At 46.5% G+C, this 17975-nt stretch overlaps 1 protein-coding gene across 1 annotated transcript in view; it reads right to left on the reverse strand.

The window, feature by feature from the left end:
- Positions 1–562: 562 nt before the first annotated feature.
- LOC138258786 (carbohydrate sulfotransferase 9-like) overlaps positions 563–17975 on the reverse strand; it is a 138308-nt gene continuing 120895 nt past the window's right edge. Inside the window, exons 2-3 of the mRNA XM_069206027.1 lie at positions 17553–17728; positions 563–1986 (exon numbers count right to left, since the gene is read on the reverse strand). Of these exons, the coding sequence (XP_069062128.1) occupies positions 1175–1986; positions 17553–17661 (921 nt within the window). The 5' untranslated portion in view covers positions 17662–17728 and the 3' untranslated portion in view covers positions 563–1174. The remainder of the gene's footprint in view (positions 1987–17552; positions 17729–17975) is intronic.

A 17975-nucleotide genomic window follows, 5' to 3' on the forward strand; every position in this document is an offset into this window, starting at 1 on the left:
TAACGCGCAGAGATGAAAAAACAGCAAACCCAGAGCCCAGAAAAAAGGTGAAAGATCTGGATTAGCCATCAAGAAAAAGCAAATTTGCTTCAATAATATGTCCTTCTCCTTTTGGATATTTAGGCCCTCATTCTGACCTTGGCGGGCGGCGGAGGCCGCCCGCCAAAGTCCCGCCGTCAGGTTACCGTTCCGCGGTCGAAAGACCGCGGCGGTAATTCTGACTTTCCCGCTGGGCTGGCGGGCGGTCGCCTTCAGACCGCCAGCCAGCCCAGCGGGAAAGAGGCTTCCACGATGAAGCCGGCTCGGAATCGAGCCGGCGGAGTGGAAGCTGTGCGACGGGTGCAGTTGCACCCGTCGCGTATTTCACTGTCTGCGCAGCAGACAGTGAAATACATGTAGGGGCCCTCTTACGGGGGCCCCTGCAATGCCCATGCCAGTGGCATGGGCACTGCAGGGGCCCCCAGGGGCCCTCGACCCCCCCTACCGCCATCCGGATCTCGGCGGTCCGACCGCCGGGATCTGGATGGCGGTAGGGGGGGTCGGAATCCCCGCGGCGGTGCAGCAAGCTGCGCCGCCGCGGAGGATTCAATGGGGCCGCGGTACACTGGCGGGACCCCGCCAGTGGTGCCGGTCCGACCGCGGCTTTACCGCCGCGGTCGGAATCCCCATTGGAGCACCGCCGGCCTGTCGGCGGTGCTCCCGCGGTCCTCCGCCCTGGCGGTCAAAGACCACCAGGGTCAGAATGACCACCTTAATCTGTTAACGTATTAGCACAGAGTATTGAAGAAGATCTGAAGATGGTCATCCTAACAATCTGTAAAAATTCTGTATCATATAATTATTTTCCAATATGGGGGGGATAATGTAATTATAAAACAGTGGATGGGAGTTCCATCACATTTGTGACAGAGTCCACCCCCCAGCCAAACTCTAAATCAGCCCATAGTTTCCAGAGGTTCATATACAAAGGACCACTGAATCCAGTCATTATTGCGCTTAAGCCCTCACTGACTTAATGGTGACTGTGAGAACATGGTTTTTTAGTTGGCTTGGTGCATTAGCAACTACTATGCCTAGCTTTCTGTTCCAGAAGTTAATGGTCATCAGTACCTCTTAAATGATGGAAAATAAAACTTAATAACAAAGTAACATTGTTCTGGAAGTGCTTCTTCTTTTAGAATACTGGATAGCCGAACAGCATGAAGTCCATGTGGTATCTGTTCATAAGGCCCAGCAGGTCTTCAGTGCTCAGATTACTGAAATATGTCTTTTTAATGTTGCTGCTCGTTTGTGTTGAGGGTTCTTTAACAAAAGGGTAACGGAAATCTTTGGGAGCCCCAATGCTCCTAAGCACTTGATCAGAATCTTCTTTCAAGTTCTGAAATTTGCCTATGATGTCATAATGAATATTACAAGGATCACAGAGGGAGGACATTGGTCTCCAGTGAATGTCACTGTTTTTAGGATTCTCACCCAAGACAAAGTGGACAAATTCCAGGAAGGTGACAGGTCCAGTTGAATTTTTAGATTTGTTGACTGTTGATTTAATCCATTGTGCCATTGTTTTTGTATAGTATTCACTTTCCCGATAGCGGAGGAACTTGTCACGGTAAGCAGAAACAAGTCGCTCAAAGGGATGTCGGGCGAACATCAACTTGGTGTAACTTTTGAGCAGCTGCTGCTGTTTCTCCAACGGGTAGGAGTTCAATATTTGAAATGATTTTCTGGAGTGAACAACCTCATTCGACAACTCAAAGTAATTGTTGGTCATGTTTGTCTTGAGGAGAAGAATGATCCGTTTCCAGCTGGAGCAACCAACCTTGGGCACCTCACAGTAGATTAATTTATGTCTGTGTTCTACATACATCATATTGGCAACACTTGGATCTGGAATGCTAGAATTCCGGCCGAGTTTGTACTTCTCGCACATGTACTTTAAAAGGAGTTTCCGCTCTTTCTGAACCTCTAGCCAACTTTCTTCATATTCTGCAAAAAGTAAGGATTACATTAAAGATTACGTCAATGTAATACACGTCACAATACCTCTTATTATTCATGAATAGAAAAAAGTGAGAAACTAGAGGGGGCATCATAGGAATGCCCATACTGTTCTACTTAAAAACAATAAGTGACATAAAAAGCCAATGTATTATTCTATGTCAATATTTTCAAATGATCAAAAGACAAGAATGGACTTTTGAAGAGCTACTTACATAAATAGAAATTACTTTGTTCAAATGAAAAGAATGTAACAGAATCCATGGGAGACCCTCAATGGAATTAGAAAGGGGTACACAAAGGAAAGTATATGGTGGCACTTCCTCAGCTTCATGAAGTAAAGGCTCCAACTTATCAGAAGCCAAACTGTCTGCCCTTGCAGGAACATTGGTTGCAAACTGATGGCCCCCTGGGAAGCGGTGCCAATAGCAGCAGAAGCAAAAATACCGAAGACTTCTGTGCTTTCGACAAGACAAGTTATTTTAGCATAATCCTGTCCCTTGAAAATAGTGGATTTTTGTTGAAGTACAGACAGGAATTACATGGCACACACTGGCATATCTGTTGTTACGAAGATTAAAGCTAAATGTGCAGCGCTTGAAGTGCTGGGATGCTGCTGAGTTACAGTAGAGTTAGGAGAGGAGGGAATGGTAATTGAAGTGTGCCAGATGTGTGGAGACAGAGCGGTAGTGAGATAGCAAAAAACAGAAGTGGAGGGCCGTGTATAGAGAAATAGGTATGTGCAACAGAGAAACTTGATAAAGAAGACAGAGCACAGTAGAAGAAAATGGCAATAAGAGAGATGATGGACGAGAGAGAGAGATCTTAAAGTAGAAAAGACATTGGGAGAAAGGGCAGCAATTAAAGAAATTGGACAGGGGAGAAGGGAATTGCAGGAAGTGAGGGAGGGGGAAAAACATACATTAGCAAAGCAAATAAGTATTGCCATAAAATGTGAGCAGGGGCATAGCTTACTCAATAATGTTAGTGGGGTGTGAGTCTGAGATTTCCCAACAAGCAACGTGGTGTACCCAGGTGAAATAGGTCAGGATGGGGTTGCTGGCTGAGTTTATAGGCAGGCTTAGGAACATTAGTTTTGAGTTATGTAGAAAAACAGAGTTAATCAGCACAGGGATAGACTAGATGTCTTGTCCTTCTCCAGTCCAGTTCCTCCACACAGCAATGTAGGAGAAGGAGGCACCAGCCTAACATGCAGAGGCACAGAGGATTATTTAACAACCTGAAACTTCCAGCCTTCTTTATCACCTGGGGACCCTTAGGTGTTAAAATTGTTGCCCACACCCACTAGATAGTGGCATGCTTCATCACTGGGCATGCTACTACGTCCAGGTGCAGACCAACATCCTGGGCGGAGAGATTTATCTGTCTGTTCTATTATCAGAACAGATACTACTTTCTTTCCCTAGGGAACTGCTGTGAATATCCTAATTATCTACAACTGTCTATGTGGGTACCTTCTGAGCCTTTTATTTAACAGGCCCCCCAGACAGGGTTAAAACTAAATGAGGGTAGATTATGGATATTTGTGTCCTAGACCCCTCTCTCATTCAAACCAACATGTTTTGATCCTTGTCTCAGCCACATAGGGTATAAAGGCCTTCATCAGGGTATCAGATCCCTTCACACATTCATCTTTTTGCTTATTACCTCCATACTGCTAAGTCAGAAGTAGTATGGCTATGTAGGAAAGTACCATCTTTCTTGGCATGTTACCCCCATTTTTACCGGTAATGTCAGTATGTGCTGGCCTGTCTCATTGGGATCCTGCTGGTCAGGACCCCAGTGCTCATAGTTTATGGCCTAATGTGTGTTGTGTATAGTGCTTGACTGTGTCACTGAGGCTCTGCTGACCAGAACCTCAGTGCTTATGCTCTCTCTGTTTTTAAATTTGCCACTATAGGCTAGTGACTTCATTTACCAATTTCAATTGGCACACTGGACCCCACCTTATAAGTCCCTAGTCATAGTACCTAGGTACCCAGGGAATTGGGGTTCCAGGAGATCCTTATGAGCTGCAGCATTTGCCACCCATAAGGAGCTCAGACAAACCCTTTCACAGGACTGCCACTGCAGCCTGCGTGAAATAGTGCACACACTATTTCACAGCCATTTTCACTGCACTTAAGAAACATATAAGTCACCTATGTGTCTAACCCTCATTTACTGAAGGATAGGTGCAAAGTTACTAAGTGTGAGGACACCCTTGCCCTAGCAAAGGTGCCCCCACATAGTTCAGGGCCAATTCCGGGAACTTTGTGAGTGCGGGGACATCATTACACGCGTGCACTACATTTAGGTCAATACCTATATGTAGCTTTACAATGGTAACTCCGAATATGGCCATGTAAGGTGTCTAAGATCATGGAATTGTCCCCCCATTCCAAATCAGGTATTGGGGAGCCAATTGAATGCATCCTGGGGCTCCACCATGGACCCCCAGCACTGCCAAACCAGCTCTTTGAGGCTTGCAATGCAACTACAGCTGCTGCCACCTCACAGACAGGGTTCTGCCCTTCTGGGGTCTGAGCAGTTCAGTTCCAGGAATGCAGACCAAAGCATGTCCTTTGGGAGCAGGGTGTTATACCAGCTCCCTTTAGAAATAGGTGTTACAGGCTGGGGAGGGGTAGCCTCCCCCAGCCTCTGGAATTACTTTGAAGGGCACAGATGTTGACCTCCTTGCATAAGCCAGTCTACACCGGTTCTGGGACCCGCAGTCCCTGCTCTGGTGTGAAACTGGACAAACGAAAGGGGAGTGACCACTCCCCTGTCCATCACCACCCCAGAGATGGTGCCCAGAGCTCCCCCAGTGTGTCCCAGACTTCAGCCATCTTGTTTTCCAAGGTGTGGGGACACTCTGGAGGCCTCTGAGTGGCCAGTGATAGCAGGTGACATCAGAGACCCCTCCTGATAGGTCCATACCTGATAAGGTAGCCAATCACCCTCTCAGGGCTATTTAGGGTCTCTCTGTAGGAGGCTGGACTGGCTTGTAGTGAGTACCAAGGGGTACTTGCACCTTGCACCAGGCCCAGTTATCCCTTATTAGTGTATAGGGTGTCTAGCAGCTTAGGCTGATAGATAATGGTAGCTTAGCAGAGCAGCTTAGGCTGAACTAGGAGACGTGTGAAGCTACTACAGTACCACAAGTGTCACTTGCACAATATCATAAGAAAACACAATACACAGATATACTAAAAATAAAGGTACTTTATTTTTATGACAATATGCCAAAGTATCTCAGTGAGTACCCTCAGTATGAGGATAGTAATTATACACAAGTTATATGTACACAATACCAAAAATATGCAGTATAGTCTTAGAAAACAGTGCAAACAATGTATAGTTACAATAGGCTGCAATGGGGACACATAGGGATAGGGGCAACACAAACCATATACTCCAAAAGTGGAATGTGAACCACGAATGGACCCCAAACCTATGTGACCTTGTAGAGGGTCGCTGGGACTATTAGAAAATAGTGAGAGTTAGAAAATTAGCCCTCCCCAAGACCCTGAAAAGTGAGTGCAAAGTGCACTAAAGTTCCCCAAAAGACAAAGAGTTGTGATAGAGGAATAATGCAGGAAAGACACCAACCAACAATGCAACAACTGTGGATTTCCAATCTAGGGTACCTGTGGAACAAGGGGACCAAGTCCAAAAGTCACAAGCAAGTCGGAGATGGGCAGATGCCCAGGAAATGCCATCTGTGGGTGCAAAGAAGCTTCTACTGGACAGAAGAAGCTGAGGTTTCTGCAAGAACGAAAAGGACTAGAGACTTCCCCTTTGGTGGACAGATCTCTCTTGCCGTGGAGAGTTGTGCAGAAGTGTTTTCCCGCCGAAAAAACGCCAACAAGCCTTGCTAGATGCAAATCGTGCGGTTAGCGTTTTCGGATGCTGCTGAGGCCCAGGAGGGACCAGGAGGTCGCAAATTGGACCAGGAGAGAGAGGGGACGTCGAGCAAGACAAGGAGCCCTCTCTGAAGCAGGTAGCACCCAGAGAAATGCCAGAAACAGGCCCTACGAGGATGCGTGAAACGGTGCTCACCAAAGTTGCACAAAGAAGTCCCACGTCGCCGGAGACCAACTTAGAAAGTCGTGCAATGCAGGTTAGAGTGCCGAGGACCCAGGCTTGGATGTGCACAAAGGATTTCCGCCGTAAGTGCACAGGGGCCGGAGTAGCTGCAAAAGTCGCGGTTCCCAGCAATGCAGTCTAGCGAGGTGAGGCAAGGACTTACCTCCACCAAACTTGGACTGAAGAGTCACTGGACTGTGGGGGTCACTTGGACAGAGTTGCTGGATTCGAGGGACCTCGCTCGTCATGCTGAGAGGAGACCCAAGGGACAGGTAATGCAGCTTTTTGGTGCCTGCGGTTGCAGGAGGAAGATTCCGTCGACCCACAGGAGATTTCTTCGGAGCTTCTGGTGCAGAGAGGAGGCAGACTACCCCCACAGCATGCACAAGCAGGAAAACAGTCGAGAAGGCGGCAGGATCAGCGTTACAGAGTTGCAGTAGTCGTCTTAGCTACTTTGTTGCAGTTTTGCAGGCTTCCAGCGCGGTCAGCAGTCGATTCCTTATCAGAAGGTGAAGAGAGAAATGCAGAGGAACTCTGATGAGCTCTTGCATTCGTTATCTAAAGTTTCCCCAGAGACAGAGACCCTAAATAGCCAGAAAAGAGGGTTTGGCTACCTAGGAGAGAGGATAGGCTACTAACACCTGAAGGAGCCTATCAGAAGGAGTCTCTGACGTCACCTGGTGGCACTGGCCACTCAGAGCAGTCCAGTGTGCTGGCAGCACCTCTGTTTCCAAGATGGCAGAGGTCTGGAGCACACTGGAGGAGCTCTGGACACCTCCCAGGGGAGGTGCAAGTCAGGGGAGTGGTCACTCCCCTTTCCTTTGTCCAGTTTTCCGCCAGAGCAGGGGCTAAGGGGTCCCTGAACCGGTGTAGACTGGCTTATGCAGAATTGGGCACATCTGTGCCCAAGAAAGCATTTCCAGAGGCTGGGGGAGGCTACTCCTCCCCTGCCTTCACACCATTTTCCAAAGGGAGAGGGTGTAACACCCTCTCTCAGAGGAAGTCCTTTGTTCTGCCATCCTGGGACAAGCCTGGCTTGACCCCAGGGGGGCAGAAACCTGTCTGAGGGGTTGGCAGCAGCAGCAGCTGCAGTGAAACCCCAGGAAAGGCAGTTTGGCAGTACCAGGGTCTGTGCTACAGACCACTGGGATCATGGGATTGTGCCAACAATGCCAGGATGGCATAGAGGGGGCAATTCCATGATCTTAGACATGTTACATGGCCATATTCGGAGTTACCATTGTGAAGCTACATATAGGTAGTGACCTATATGTAGTGCACGCGTGTAATGGTGTCCCCGCACTCACAAAGTTCAGGGAATTGGCTCTGAACAATGTGGGGGCACCTTGGCTAGTGCCAGGGTGCCCTCACACTAAGTAACTTTGCACCTAACCTTTACCAGGTAAAGGTTAGACATATAGGTGACTTATAAGTTACTTAAGTGCAGTGTAAAATGGCTGTGAAATAACGTGGACGTTATTTCACTCAGGCTGCAGTGGCAGGCCTGTGTAAGAATTGTCAGAGCTCCCTATGGGTGGCAAAAGAAATGCTGCAGCCCATAGGGATCTCCTGGAACCCCAATACCCTGGGTACCTCAGTACCATATACTAGGGAATTATAAGGGTGTTCCAGTAAGCCAATGTAAATTGGTAAAATTGGTCACTAGCCTGTTAGTGACAATTTGTACAGAGAGAGCATAACCACTGAGGTTCTGGTTAGCAGAGCCTCAGTGAGACAGTTAGGCACCACACAGGGAACACACACATATAGGCCACAAACTTATGAGCACTGGGGTCCTGACTAGCAGGGTCCCAGTGACACATAACAAACATACTGAAAACATAGGGTTTTCACTATGAGCACTGGGCCCTGGCTAGCAGGATCCCAGTGAGACAGTGAAAACACCCTGACATACACTCACAAACAGGCCAAAAGTGGGGGTAACAAGGCTAGAAAGAGGCTACTTTCTCACACAACCCCCCCACAAACGAAGGACAATAAGGCTAACCTTGGCCAGTTGAGACTTTATTGTCTAAGTGGTGATAAGTAGAGAGTAGCTCTGCAATAGACTGGTTACTCCCTTTATCATCCACTATATGGTTACTTCCCTGTGGGGATGTAAACCACCCTGTTTGAAGTTTTTTAGCTAAGCAACAATGTGAAGATGTATTTTCAGAGTTTCTATCAGTAAGTTTTAGTTTAGAGCAGTGGGAATTGTCCACTGAACCTATTTGTAGTGATGGAAATGCCAGACAGGGATGCTGTCTCAGTAAAGCCATAGCTGGGCAAAAACTTTGCCCATATGGCTGGAAGAGAGAACAGGGATGCTGTTTCTCTTGAGGTGGAGCAGGGCAGGGATGCTGTCCTATGAGCTCCACACTAGGGCGGGGATGCTGTCCTAAGTGTTGTGAGGCAGTGCAGGGTTTCTGCACTAAAGTTTCTCTGGGAGGGTTGGAGGGATGCTCCATGTTAACTAAAATGGTGCTCTTTTTCTCACCAATGTTAGTTATCCCACAGAGAGGTACTTCCACCTCAGGGAGTACAGTTTTGCCAACTGATGATTCCCTTGGAACAGGTGCCACCCCAGGAGAGGTTTCTCCCACCACAGGAATGGTATCCTGAATGGTAGGGTGGTTAGGGGATACTGTGATACCCTTTTTACCTGTTGATGGAGAGGGATCCTGAGTTGTCAGGCCTTCTCGCCTTTGCTTTTTCATTTCAATTGAAATGAGAGGGAACAATTCCTCTGGGATGCCCAACATGGCTGCATGGGCATAAAACTCTACATCAGCCCAACCTGAGGCCTCTAGGTCATTACCTAAGAGACAGTCTACAGGTAAGCTAGGTGATACCACCACCTGCTTAGGGCCAGTAACTCCACCCCAACTAAACTGAATTATAGCTAAGGGAAGAAACTTAGTGGAGTTATGGACATCAATAATTTTATACTGTTGTCCAATGATGTGTTGATCAGGGTGCACTAGGTTTTCAGTCACCAAAGTGATACTGGCACCTGTGTCCCTGTAGGCCAAGGCCTCAACACCATTTATTGAAACTGTCTGCCTGTACTTATCCATTGTAAGGGGACAAGCAGCCAGTGTGGCAAGGCCAATGCCACTAGGTGTGACAGAAACTGTCTTGGGACTGACTACCCCAGTTTCTACTATGGACCCATAAGTGAACCCAACTACACCCTTAACTTGACTGTTGCCAGCAGTCCCACCACTAGTACCACTACTGCTAGGGGCACTAGAGCTTGATGTATTAGTGGTGGTAGGCTCAGGGGGTTTACCTGGACAGGACTTATCCCCTGGCCTATGGCCTTTGTTTTTACACACAAAGCACCAAGGCTTTTTAATGTGTGTGGGTTGAGAAGAAGAGGAAGAATTTGTTTTATCCCCACCCTCTGAAGAGTGTTTAAGATTTGAAGAAGGATCTTTGGTTTTACCCTTATCCCCATGCTTATCTTGAGATTTTTCACCATCTTTCTTCTTATTGCCATCTTTGTCACCCCCTGTATGAACTTTTCTGTTCACCCTTGTTCTGACCCATTTGTCTGCCTTCTTTCCCAATTCTTGGGGAGAGGTCAGATCAGAGTCTACCAGGTACTGGTGCAACAAATCAGACACACAATTATTAAGAATATGCTCTCTCAGGATCAAGTTATACAGGCTGTCATAATCAGTAACTTTACTGCCATGTAACCACCCCTCCAAGGCCTTCACTGAATGGTCAATGAAATCAACCCAGTCTTGTGAAGACTCCTTTTTGGTCTCTCTGAACTTTATCCTGTATTGTTCAGTGGTTAAGCCATAACCATCCAGGAGTGCATTCTTAAGAACTTGGAAATTATTGGCATCACTTTCTTTCACAGTAAGGAGCCTATCCCTACCTTTTCCACTAAATGATAGCCATAGGATAGCAGCCCACTGCCTTTGAGGGACATCCTGTACAACACAGGCCCTCTCAAGTGCAGCAAACCACTTGTTAATGTCATCCCCCTCCTTATAAGGGGGAACTATCTTGTGCAGATTCCTGGAATCATGCTCTTTTACAGGATGACTATGGGGAATACTGCTGCTGCCACCATGGGTTTCAAAACCCAATTTCTGTCTTTCCTTCTCTACTTCTAAAGATGGTCTATCTAAATCCAGCTGTTGCTGTTTAAGCTTCAGTCTGGATTGTTCCACTCTCAATCTATTGAGCTCCCTAACATTCTGTCATCAGGGTGGGTGGGAGGGACATTCCTAGAAACAGAAGTATGGTGAGAATGGACAGAAGGAGACCTGTCCCTTACAGAGGGCACCCTAACAGCTTGGCTGACAGTGTAATGTGAGAGCACATCATCTGTATGATGTGACTCCACCTCAGTACCAACTATGCTAGACTGTCTTGTAATGGGCAGGCTAAGAAGTTTCTTTCCTGAACCTTTTCCTGGGGGAGACCCTGAATCAGATTGTGAACCATTAGCTACTTTTTCAACAGATGGGGCACTTTTAGCCTTATCTTGTTCTCTAAGCATGTTAAGTAACAGTTCTAAGGAAGGATTCTTCCCTACACTCAAACCTCTCTCTACACAGAGACTCCTTGCTCCTTTCCAGCTAAGGTGGTCATATGCAAGTTTGGACAGATCAACATTTTGGCCTGTGCCAGACATTTTTAGAGAGAGTTAAAGTGATAGAAAAAGAGAAAAAAGTTTTCAGAACTTTTTAGAAAGACAGAAAAAAAACTTTGTAAACTTTTAAGAACTTTTTGAAAGTTTAGAAGTACTTTTCAGCACTTTAGAAAAGAGTGAAAAGAGGAAATGCAAAACTTTTTAGCTATGTGTACACACACTGAACTTGTTTTGTATAATTTTCTCTTATGAAAAGTACAATGACAAGAGTGGTAAGTAGTCTCAAAGCACTTATCCCACCGCTGCACAACCAATGTAGGAGGCTGGACTGGCTTGTAGTGAGTACCAAGGGGTACTTGCACCTTGCACCAGGCCCAGTTATCCCTTATTAGTGTATAGGGTGTCTAGCAGCTTAGGCTGATAGATAATGGTAGCTTAGCAGAGCAGCTTAGGCTGAACTAGGAGACGTGTGAAGCTACTACAGTACCACAAGTGTCACTTGCACAATATCATAAGAAAACACAATACACAGATATACTAAAAATAAAGGTACTTTATTTTTATGACAATATGCCAAAGTATCTCAGTGAGTACCCTCAGTATGAGGATAGTAATTATACACAAGTTATATGTACACAATACCAAAAATATGCAGTATAGTCTTAGAAAACAGTGCAAACAATGTATAGTTACAATAGGCTGCAATGGGGACACATAGGGATAGGGGCAACACAAACCATATACTCCAAAAGTGGAATGTGAACCACGAATGGACCCCAAACCTATGTGACCTTGTAGAGGGTCGCTGGGACTATTAGAAAATAGTGAGAGTTAGAAAATTAGCCCTCCCCAAGACCCTGAAAAGTGAGTGCAAAGTGCACTAAAGTTCCCCAAAAGACAAAGAGTCGTGATAGAGGAATAATGCAGGAAAGACACCAACCAACAATGCAACAACTGTGGATTTCCAATCTAGGGTACCTGTGGAACAAGGGGACCAAGTCCAAAAGTCACAAGCAAGTCGGAGATGGGCAGATGCCCAGGAAATGCCAGCTGCGGGTGCAAAGAAGCTTCAACTGGACAGAAGAAGCTGTGGTTTCTGCAGGAATGAAAAGGGCTAGAGACTTCCCCTTTTGTGGACGGATCTCTCTCGCCGTGGGGAGTCGTGCAGAAGTATTTTCCCGCCGAAAGAACGCCAACAAGCCTTGCTAGCTGCAAATCGTGTGGTTAGCAATTTCGGACGCTGCTGAGGCCCAGGAGGGACCAGGAGGTCGCATATTGGAACAGGAGAGAGAGGGGACTTCGAGCAAGACAAAGAGTCCTCTCTGAAGCAGGTAGCACCCGGAGAAGTGCCAGAAACAGGCACTACAAGGATGTGTGAAACAGTGCTCTCCGAAGTTGCACAAAGGAGTCCCACGTCGCCGGAGACCAACTTAGAAAGTCGTGCAATGCAGGTTAGAGTGCCGAGGACCCAGGCTTGGCTGTGCACAAAGGATTTCCGCCGTAAGTGCACAGGGGCCGGAGTAGCTGCAAAAGTCACGGTTCCCAGCAATGCAGTCTAGCGAGGTGAGGCAAGGACTTACCTCCACCAAACTTGGACTGAAGAGTCACTGGACTGTGGGGGTCACTTGGACAGAGTTGCTGGATTTGAGGGACCTCGCTCATTGTGCTGAGAGGAGACCCAAGGGACCGGTAATGCAGCTTTTTGGTGCCTGCGGTTGCAGGGGGAAGATTCCGTCGACCCACGGGAGATTTCTTCGGAGCTTCTGGTGCAGAGAGGAGGCAGACTACCCCCACAGCATGCACAAGCAGGAAAACAGTCGAGAAGGCGGCAGGATCAGCGTTACAGAGTTGCAGTAGTCGTCTTAGCTACTTTGTTGCAGTTTTGCAGGCTTCCAGCGCGGTCAGCAGTCGATTCCTTATCAGAAGGTGAAGAGAGAGATGCAGAGGAACTCTGATGAGCTCTTGCATTCGTTATCTAAAGTTTCCCCAGAGACAGAGACCCTAAATAGCCAGAAAAGAGGGTTTGGCTACCTAGGAGAGAGGATATGCTACTAACACCTGAAGGAGCCTATCAGAAGGAGTCTCTGACGTCACCTGGTGGCACTGGCCACTCAGAGCAGTCCAGTGTGCTGGCAGCACCTCTGTTTCCAAGATGGCAGAGGTCTGGAGCACACTGGAGGAGCTCTGGACACCTCCCAGGGGAGGTGCAGGTCAGGGGAGTGGTCACTCCCCTTTCCTTTGTCCAGTTTCCCGCCAGAGCAGGGGCTAAGGGGTCCCTGAACCGGTGTAGACTGGCTTATGCAGAATTGGGCACATCTGTGCCCAAGAAAGCATTTCCAGAGGCTGGGGGAGGCTACTCCTCCCCTGCCTTCACACCATTTTCCAAAGGGAGAGGGTGTAACACCCTCTCTCAGAGGAAGTCCTTTGTTCTGCCATCTTGGGACAAGCCTGGCTTGACCCCAGGGGGGCAGAAACCTGTCTGAGGGGTTGGCAGCAGCAGCAGCTGCAGTGAAACCCCAGGAAAGGCAGTTTGGCAGTACCAGGGTCTGTGCTACAGACCACTGGGATCATGGGATTGTGCCAACAATGCCAGGATGGCATAGAGGGGGCAATTCCATGATCTTAGACATGTTACATGGCCATATTCGGAGTTACCATTGTGAAGCTACATATAGGTAGTGACCTATATGTAGTGCACGCGTGTAATGGTGTCCCCGCACTCACAAAGTTCAGGGAATTGGCTCTGAACAATGTGGGGGCACCTTGGCTAGTGCCAGGGTGCCCTCACACTAAGTAACTTTGCACCTAACCTTTACCAGGTAAAGGTTAGACATATAGGTGACTTATAAGTTACTTAAGTGCAGTGTAAAATGGCTGTGAAATAACGTGGACGTTATTTCACTCAGGCTGCAGTGGCAGGCCTGTGTAAGAATTGTCAGAGCTCCCTATGGGTGGCAAAAGAAATGCTGCAGCCCATAGGGATCTCCTGGAACCCCAATACCCTGGGTACCTCAGTACCATATACTAGGGAATTATAAGGGTGTTCCAGTAAGCCAATGTAAATTGGTAAAATTGGTCACTAGCCTGTTAGTGACAATTTGTACAGAGAGAGCATAACCACTGAGGTTCTGGTTAGCAGAGCCTCAGTGAGACAGTTAGGCACCACACAGGGAACACACACATATAGGCCACAAACTTATGAGCACTGGGGTCCTGACTAGCAGGGTCCCAGTGACACATAACAAACATACTGAAAACATAGGGTTTTCACTATGAGCACTGGGCCCTGGCTAGCAGGATCCCAGTGAGACAGTGAAAACACCCTGACATACACTCACAAACAGGCCAAAAGTGGGGGTAACAAGGCTAGAAAGAGGCTACTTTCTCACACTCTCCTCTGGGTTTCTCTTCAGATTCTGCTTGCAAGTTTCCATCAGGAATCCTCTGCAACTATTACTTCATCCTCTGACCTCGGATCGACCGCAGACTGCTCCAGAAACCGATGTAACAGCAACAAAGTATCCAGAAGGGCTACTTTTCCTCTGCACTTCTGCTCCAGCCAGCAACTGCAACAGTTTCCACAGTGTGCAAGCTCTGGGGTCTCCCCGTCTTCATCCTGCACCAGAAGGACTGAAGAAATCTCCTGAGGAGTGGCAGAGTGACTTCCCTGCTAAAGCAGGCACCTTCTAAGTTGACGACTGGTTCTCTTGGACTCCTCTCCTGGCAACTGGCATGATCCTTGGAATACAGAGACACAGAGGGTGGACCCCATCAACACAGACTGTCCTGAGGTCCTGCTGTCCCAATTTGGAGGAGGTAAGACCTTGCCTTCCCTGAGAACGACAGTACCCCTGTGCACTACGTCTTCTTCACCTCCTGAGGCCTCTGTGCACTCTTTGCTAAATTCCTTTGTACACAGCCTGGCCCAGGTCCCCAGCACTCAATCCTGCGACGCTCAACTCGCTGAGTTGTTCTCTGGCAGCGTGGGACTGTCCTTTGTAGTGCTGCCCCAACTGCATTTTGCACCTCCTTTGTCCCCATGTTCTGGGACTCCCATGGGTGCTATCTGGTGTACTGAGGGCTCTCTAAAGTGCTGAGAACCCCCTCTACCTCCTCACACAGAGTTGAGGCCCCCAGGTTCCTCCTGGGTCCAGATAGTGCCATTTTGACACAAAACGTGACTTTGCCGGAACCAAGGCTTGTTGGAGAAATCCAGCACCAAAACTCGCCTGCATCCAACTTCTCTTCATGGGACATCCAGTGCATCATGCAGGAACCCCCTGACATCTTCCTTGGGTGCATTTCTGCAGTCTTTGTCCAACCAGGGACTCTTCTTTTGAACCCTCTTCTGGGTTGGCAGGGGCTCCTATCCTTCCTGGAACTTCTTTCAACTTCTGGACTTGGTCTCCTTCCTTTGCAGGTCTTCAGGTCCAGGAATCCACCATTTGTTGTTTGCAGTCTTGCTTGGTTCTTGCAATAACTCTAATCATGACTTGTAGTGTGTCCTAAGGAAACTTGCAGTACTTTACTCCTGCTTTTCTGGGCTCAGGGGTGGGGTAATTTACTTACCATTACTATATTCTTACTCTCCCAGTGATTCCCTACACACTACATGTGTCTAGGGGGGAATTTGTGGTTCGCATTCCACTTTCTTAGTATATGGTTTGTGTTGCCCCTTGACCTATTTTCTCCCATTGCATTCTATAGCATTTCCTATTGTTTGCACTATCCTATGTCTTATTACTTACCTTATTTTGGTGTCTAGTGTATATATTGTGTATAATACTTACCTCCAGAAGGAGTATTGCCTCTAAGATATTTTTGGTACTGTGTCACCCAAATAAACTACCTTTATTTTTGGTAACACTGAGTATTGTCTTTACTTGTGTATGAGCACTGTGTAACTATAAGTGGTATTGCAGGAGCTTTACATGTCTCCTACTTCAGCCTAAGCTGCTCTGCTATAGCTACCTCTATCAGCCTAAGCTGCTAGAACACTACTACATTTCACTAATAAGGGATAACTGGACCTGGTATAAGGTGTAAGTACCCAATGTACCTAATACAAACTAGGCCAGCCTCTTACAGGCTATCATATCAGTTGCACTGTAACACCTCGGAAATACAGAATTTCCTTACTCCAAAACTGGGGATGAAGTGGGGCACCGTTCAATAGTCACACTTACTCCAAGGAATCGATGCAGCCAATGGACACCACAACTAAGTCACAAGTTCTGACAAAAGCTGTGCTTATAAGCGGGTCAGTGTTTTTCGGTTTTCCTGTTTTCTGATGTCTTCCGACCACATTGCAAACTCCTGTTTGCACAGGTTTGAAATTCCAAGTTGGGTGTTATTTATCAACTAATTACTGAGTGTGTTAAAAGTCTCACCCTTTGTTAACTTTCAACAGACAAAGACTATCAAAATTTTAACAGGTGAAATGTTTACAGTATTTACTGTTTATGCAGATTCTGGTGCACTAAGCACCAAAATCTGCCTGTTATTCCCCATTAAATCTGAATAGGCGCTATTTATTGCAAGCAATAAATAACTTATTGTCGGGTGTCATCATTCATTTTATTTTTAGCCTCCCAGCGCTGGGCCACTTCACATGAAGTAGCCATGCGCTTTAGAAATGGCATTATTATTTTTATGATTATTATTATTATTATTAATAATAATAATAATATTGTATATGAGGGCCATAAATAGCACCTTGATTCCGACGAACATGGAATCAGGGACTTACACATAATAAGCAGGCTTTATGGATCGTAAGTAAAATCATTTAGTCCAGGAACCTTCACTATCAGTATACTGGTTGAGTCTCATTCCATTTCAGCTAAACAGCGTTAGTTATGGGAAGGACTGATTTGAGTTAAAAGCAGGAACAGCTCGCGGCAAGTAGAAGGGGTGGGGGAGCACAGGAGAGGGGTGGGGTAAATTAAAATTTAAATTAAAAAAAATAAACGTATCTTAACTGCTGCACGCGTCTCTGTGTTGCTGGGCTGGAGAGAGCCTACGGCGCATGTGTGTTTGGCCCTAGATGGCCAGCCAAACACACATGCGCTCTGAGGGGGAGTGCTCGTCACCCCCATGGCCCCGCCATTTTACCAAACAACGATAAGAAACAAAGTTTATTATCGTTGTTTGGTAAAAGTTTTGCAGCTGTCACTGCTGCCGGGGGGGCGACTCTCCTCCGCCCTCATGTAGGAGCCACCCCTGGTTAGAAGGACAAAAAATTATTTTCTCAGTAGTGGACGTGATTCACTATGTTGGTTGTGTCTTTGCAACGGATATCACCATGAGATGTATTGTTTTGTGCATTCCCTTCATGGTCATGAATAGTTCACTAGTGTTAAGAATTTATCTGTATTGTTACAAATTTAAGGGGTTATTACGAGCTTCTTGGATGAGGTATTTTCCCAACAATTGTCAGATATCCAGCCCTCTCTATTTGGAGTGTATGTCCATATTCAGTCTAAATAGGGGAGGCTGGAATAGGGTGGACTGGACATCTACAAACTTTTGGCAGATGTCAGTTACCAGCAATTTCTAACTGATACCCTAAGAACACCAATATAGAAGAAATTACCACAAGTAGCACAATTTGTTTATTTTCTGACTAAAAACAAATGAAATCACTGCATAATACAATGGAATTTAAATGTCCTAATAAAACAGTTGCACAATTAAGCAGACAATCAAATACAACTTTATCTACACTAATGAAAACACTAGCAAAATGCATTTTCATACTGATAGCTTGATTTTTACAGTTTGAGACAATTAAGTGATGTGTTAAAGAACATCATATATTCAGCCCTGTAGCATAATTGAAAATACTCACCAAAAGCACTTGGACGGCTGACCGGCCGTTTCAGAGGAATGTAGTACACAAGCGAGGAACACAGCAGAACAGGAAAGAGAATGGACAGCTTTTTGAGGAGACTCCCCATCGCGATAGTCACAACATGGACAAGTGATTAGCAACACTCTTCTGGACCGATCACAAGGTTCTGCAAACTGGAAAACATAGCCTTGTTAGTCTGAAGATTTCATTATTCAACAACCTTGATATTTCTAAGTTTTGGTGATAGCCTAATGGAGAATAACGGACAATTCGTTACCAGTTGTTACACTCTATGATTTTGAAACAAGTTTTGAGTTTTAAAATCTCAGGATGCTATGTAAGCAACCTGCATCACTAGGGATTTTTCCGTGTGAGAGTAAACGTATCTCTTAAATGTGCAAAATCACATACCCAGTTTGT

Source organism: Pleurodeles waltl, chromosome 9 (assembly GCF_031143425.1).
Source record: "Pleurodeles waltl isolate 20211129_DDA chromosome 9, aPleWal1.hap1.20221129, whole genome shotgun sequence".
Classification (NCBI taxonomy): Eukaryota; Metazoa; Chordata; class Amphibia; order Caudata; family Salamandridae; genus Pleurodeles; species Pleurodeles waltl.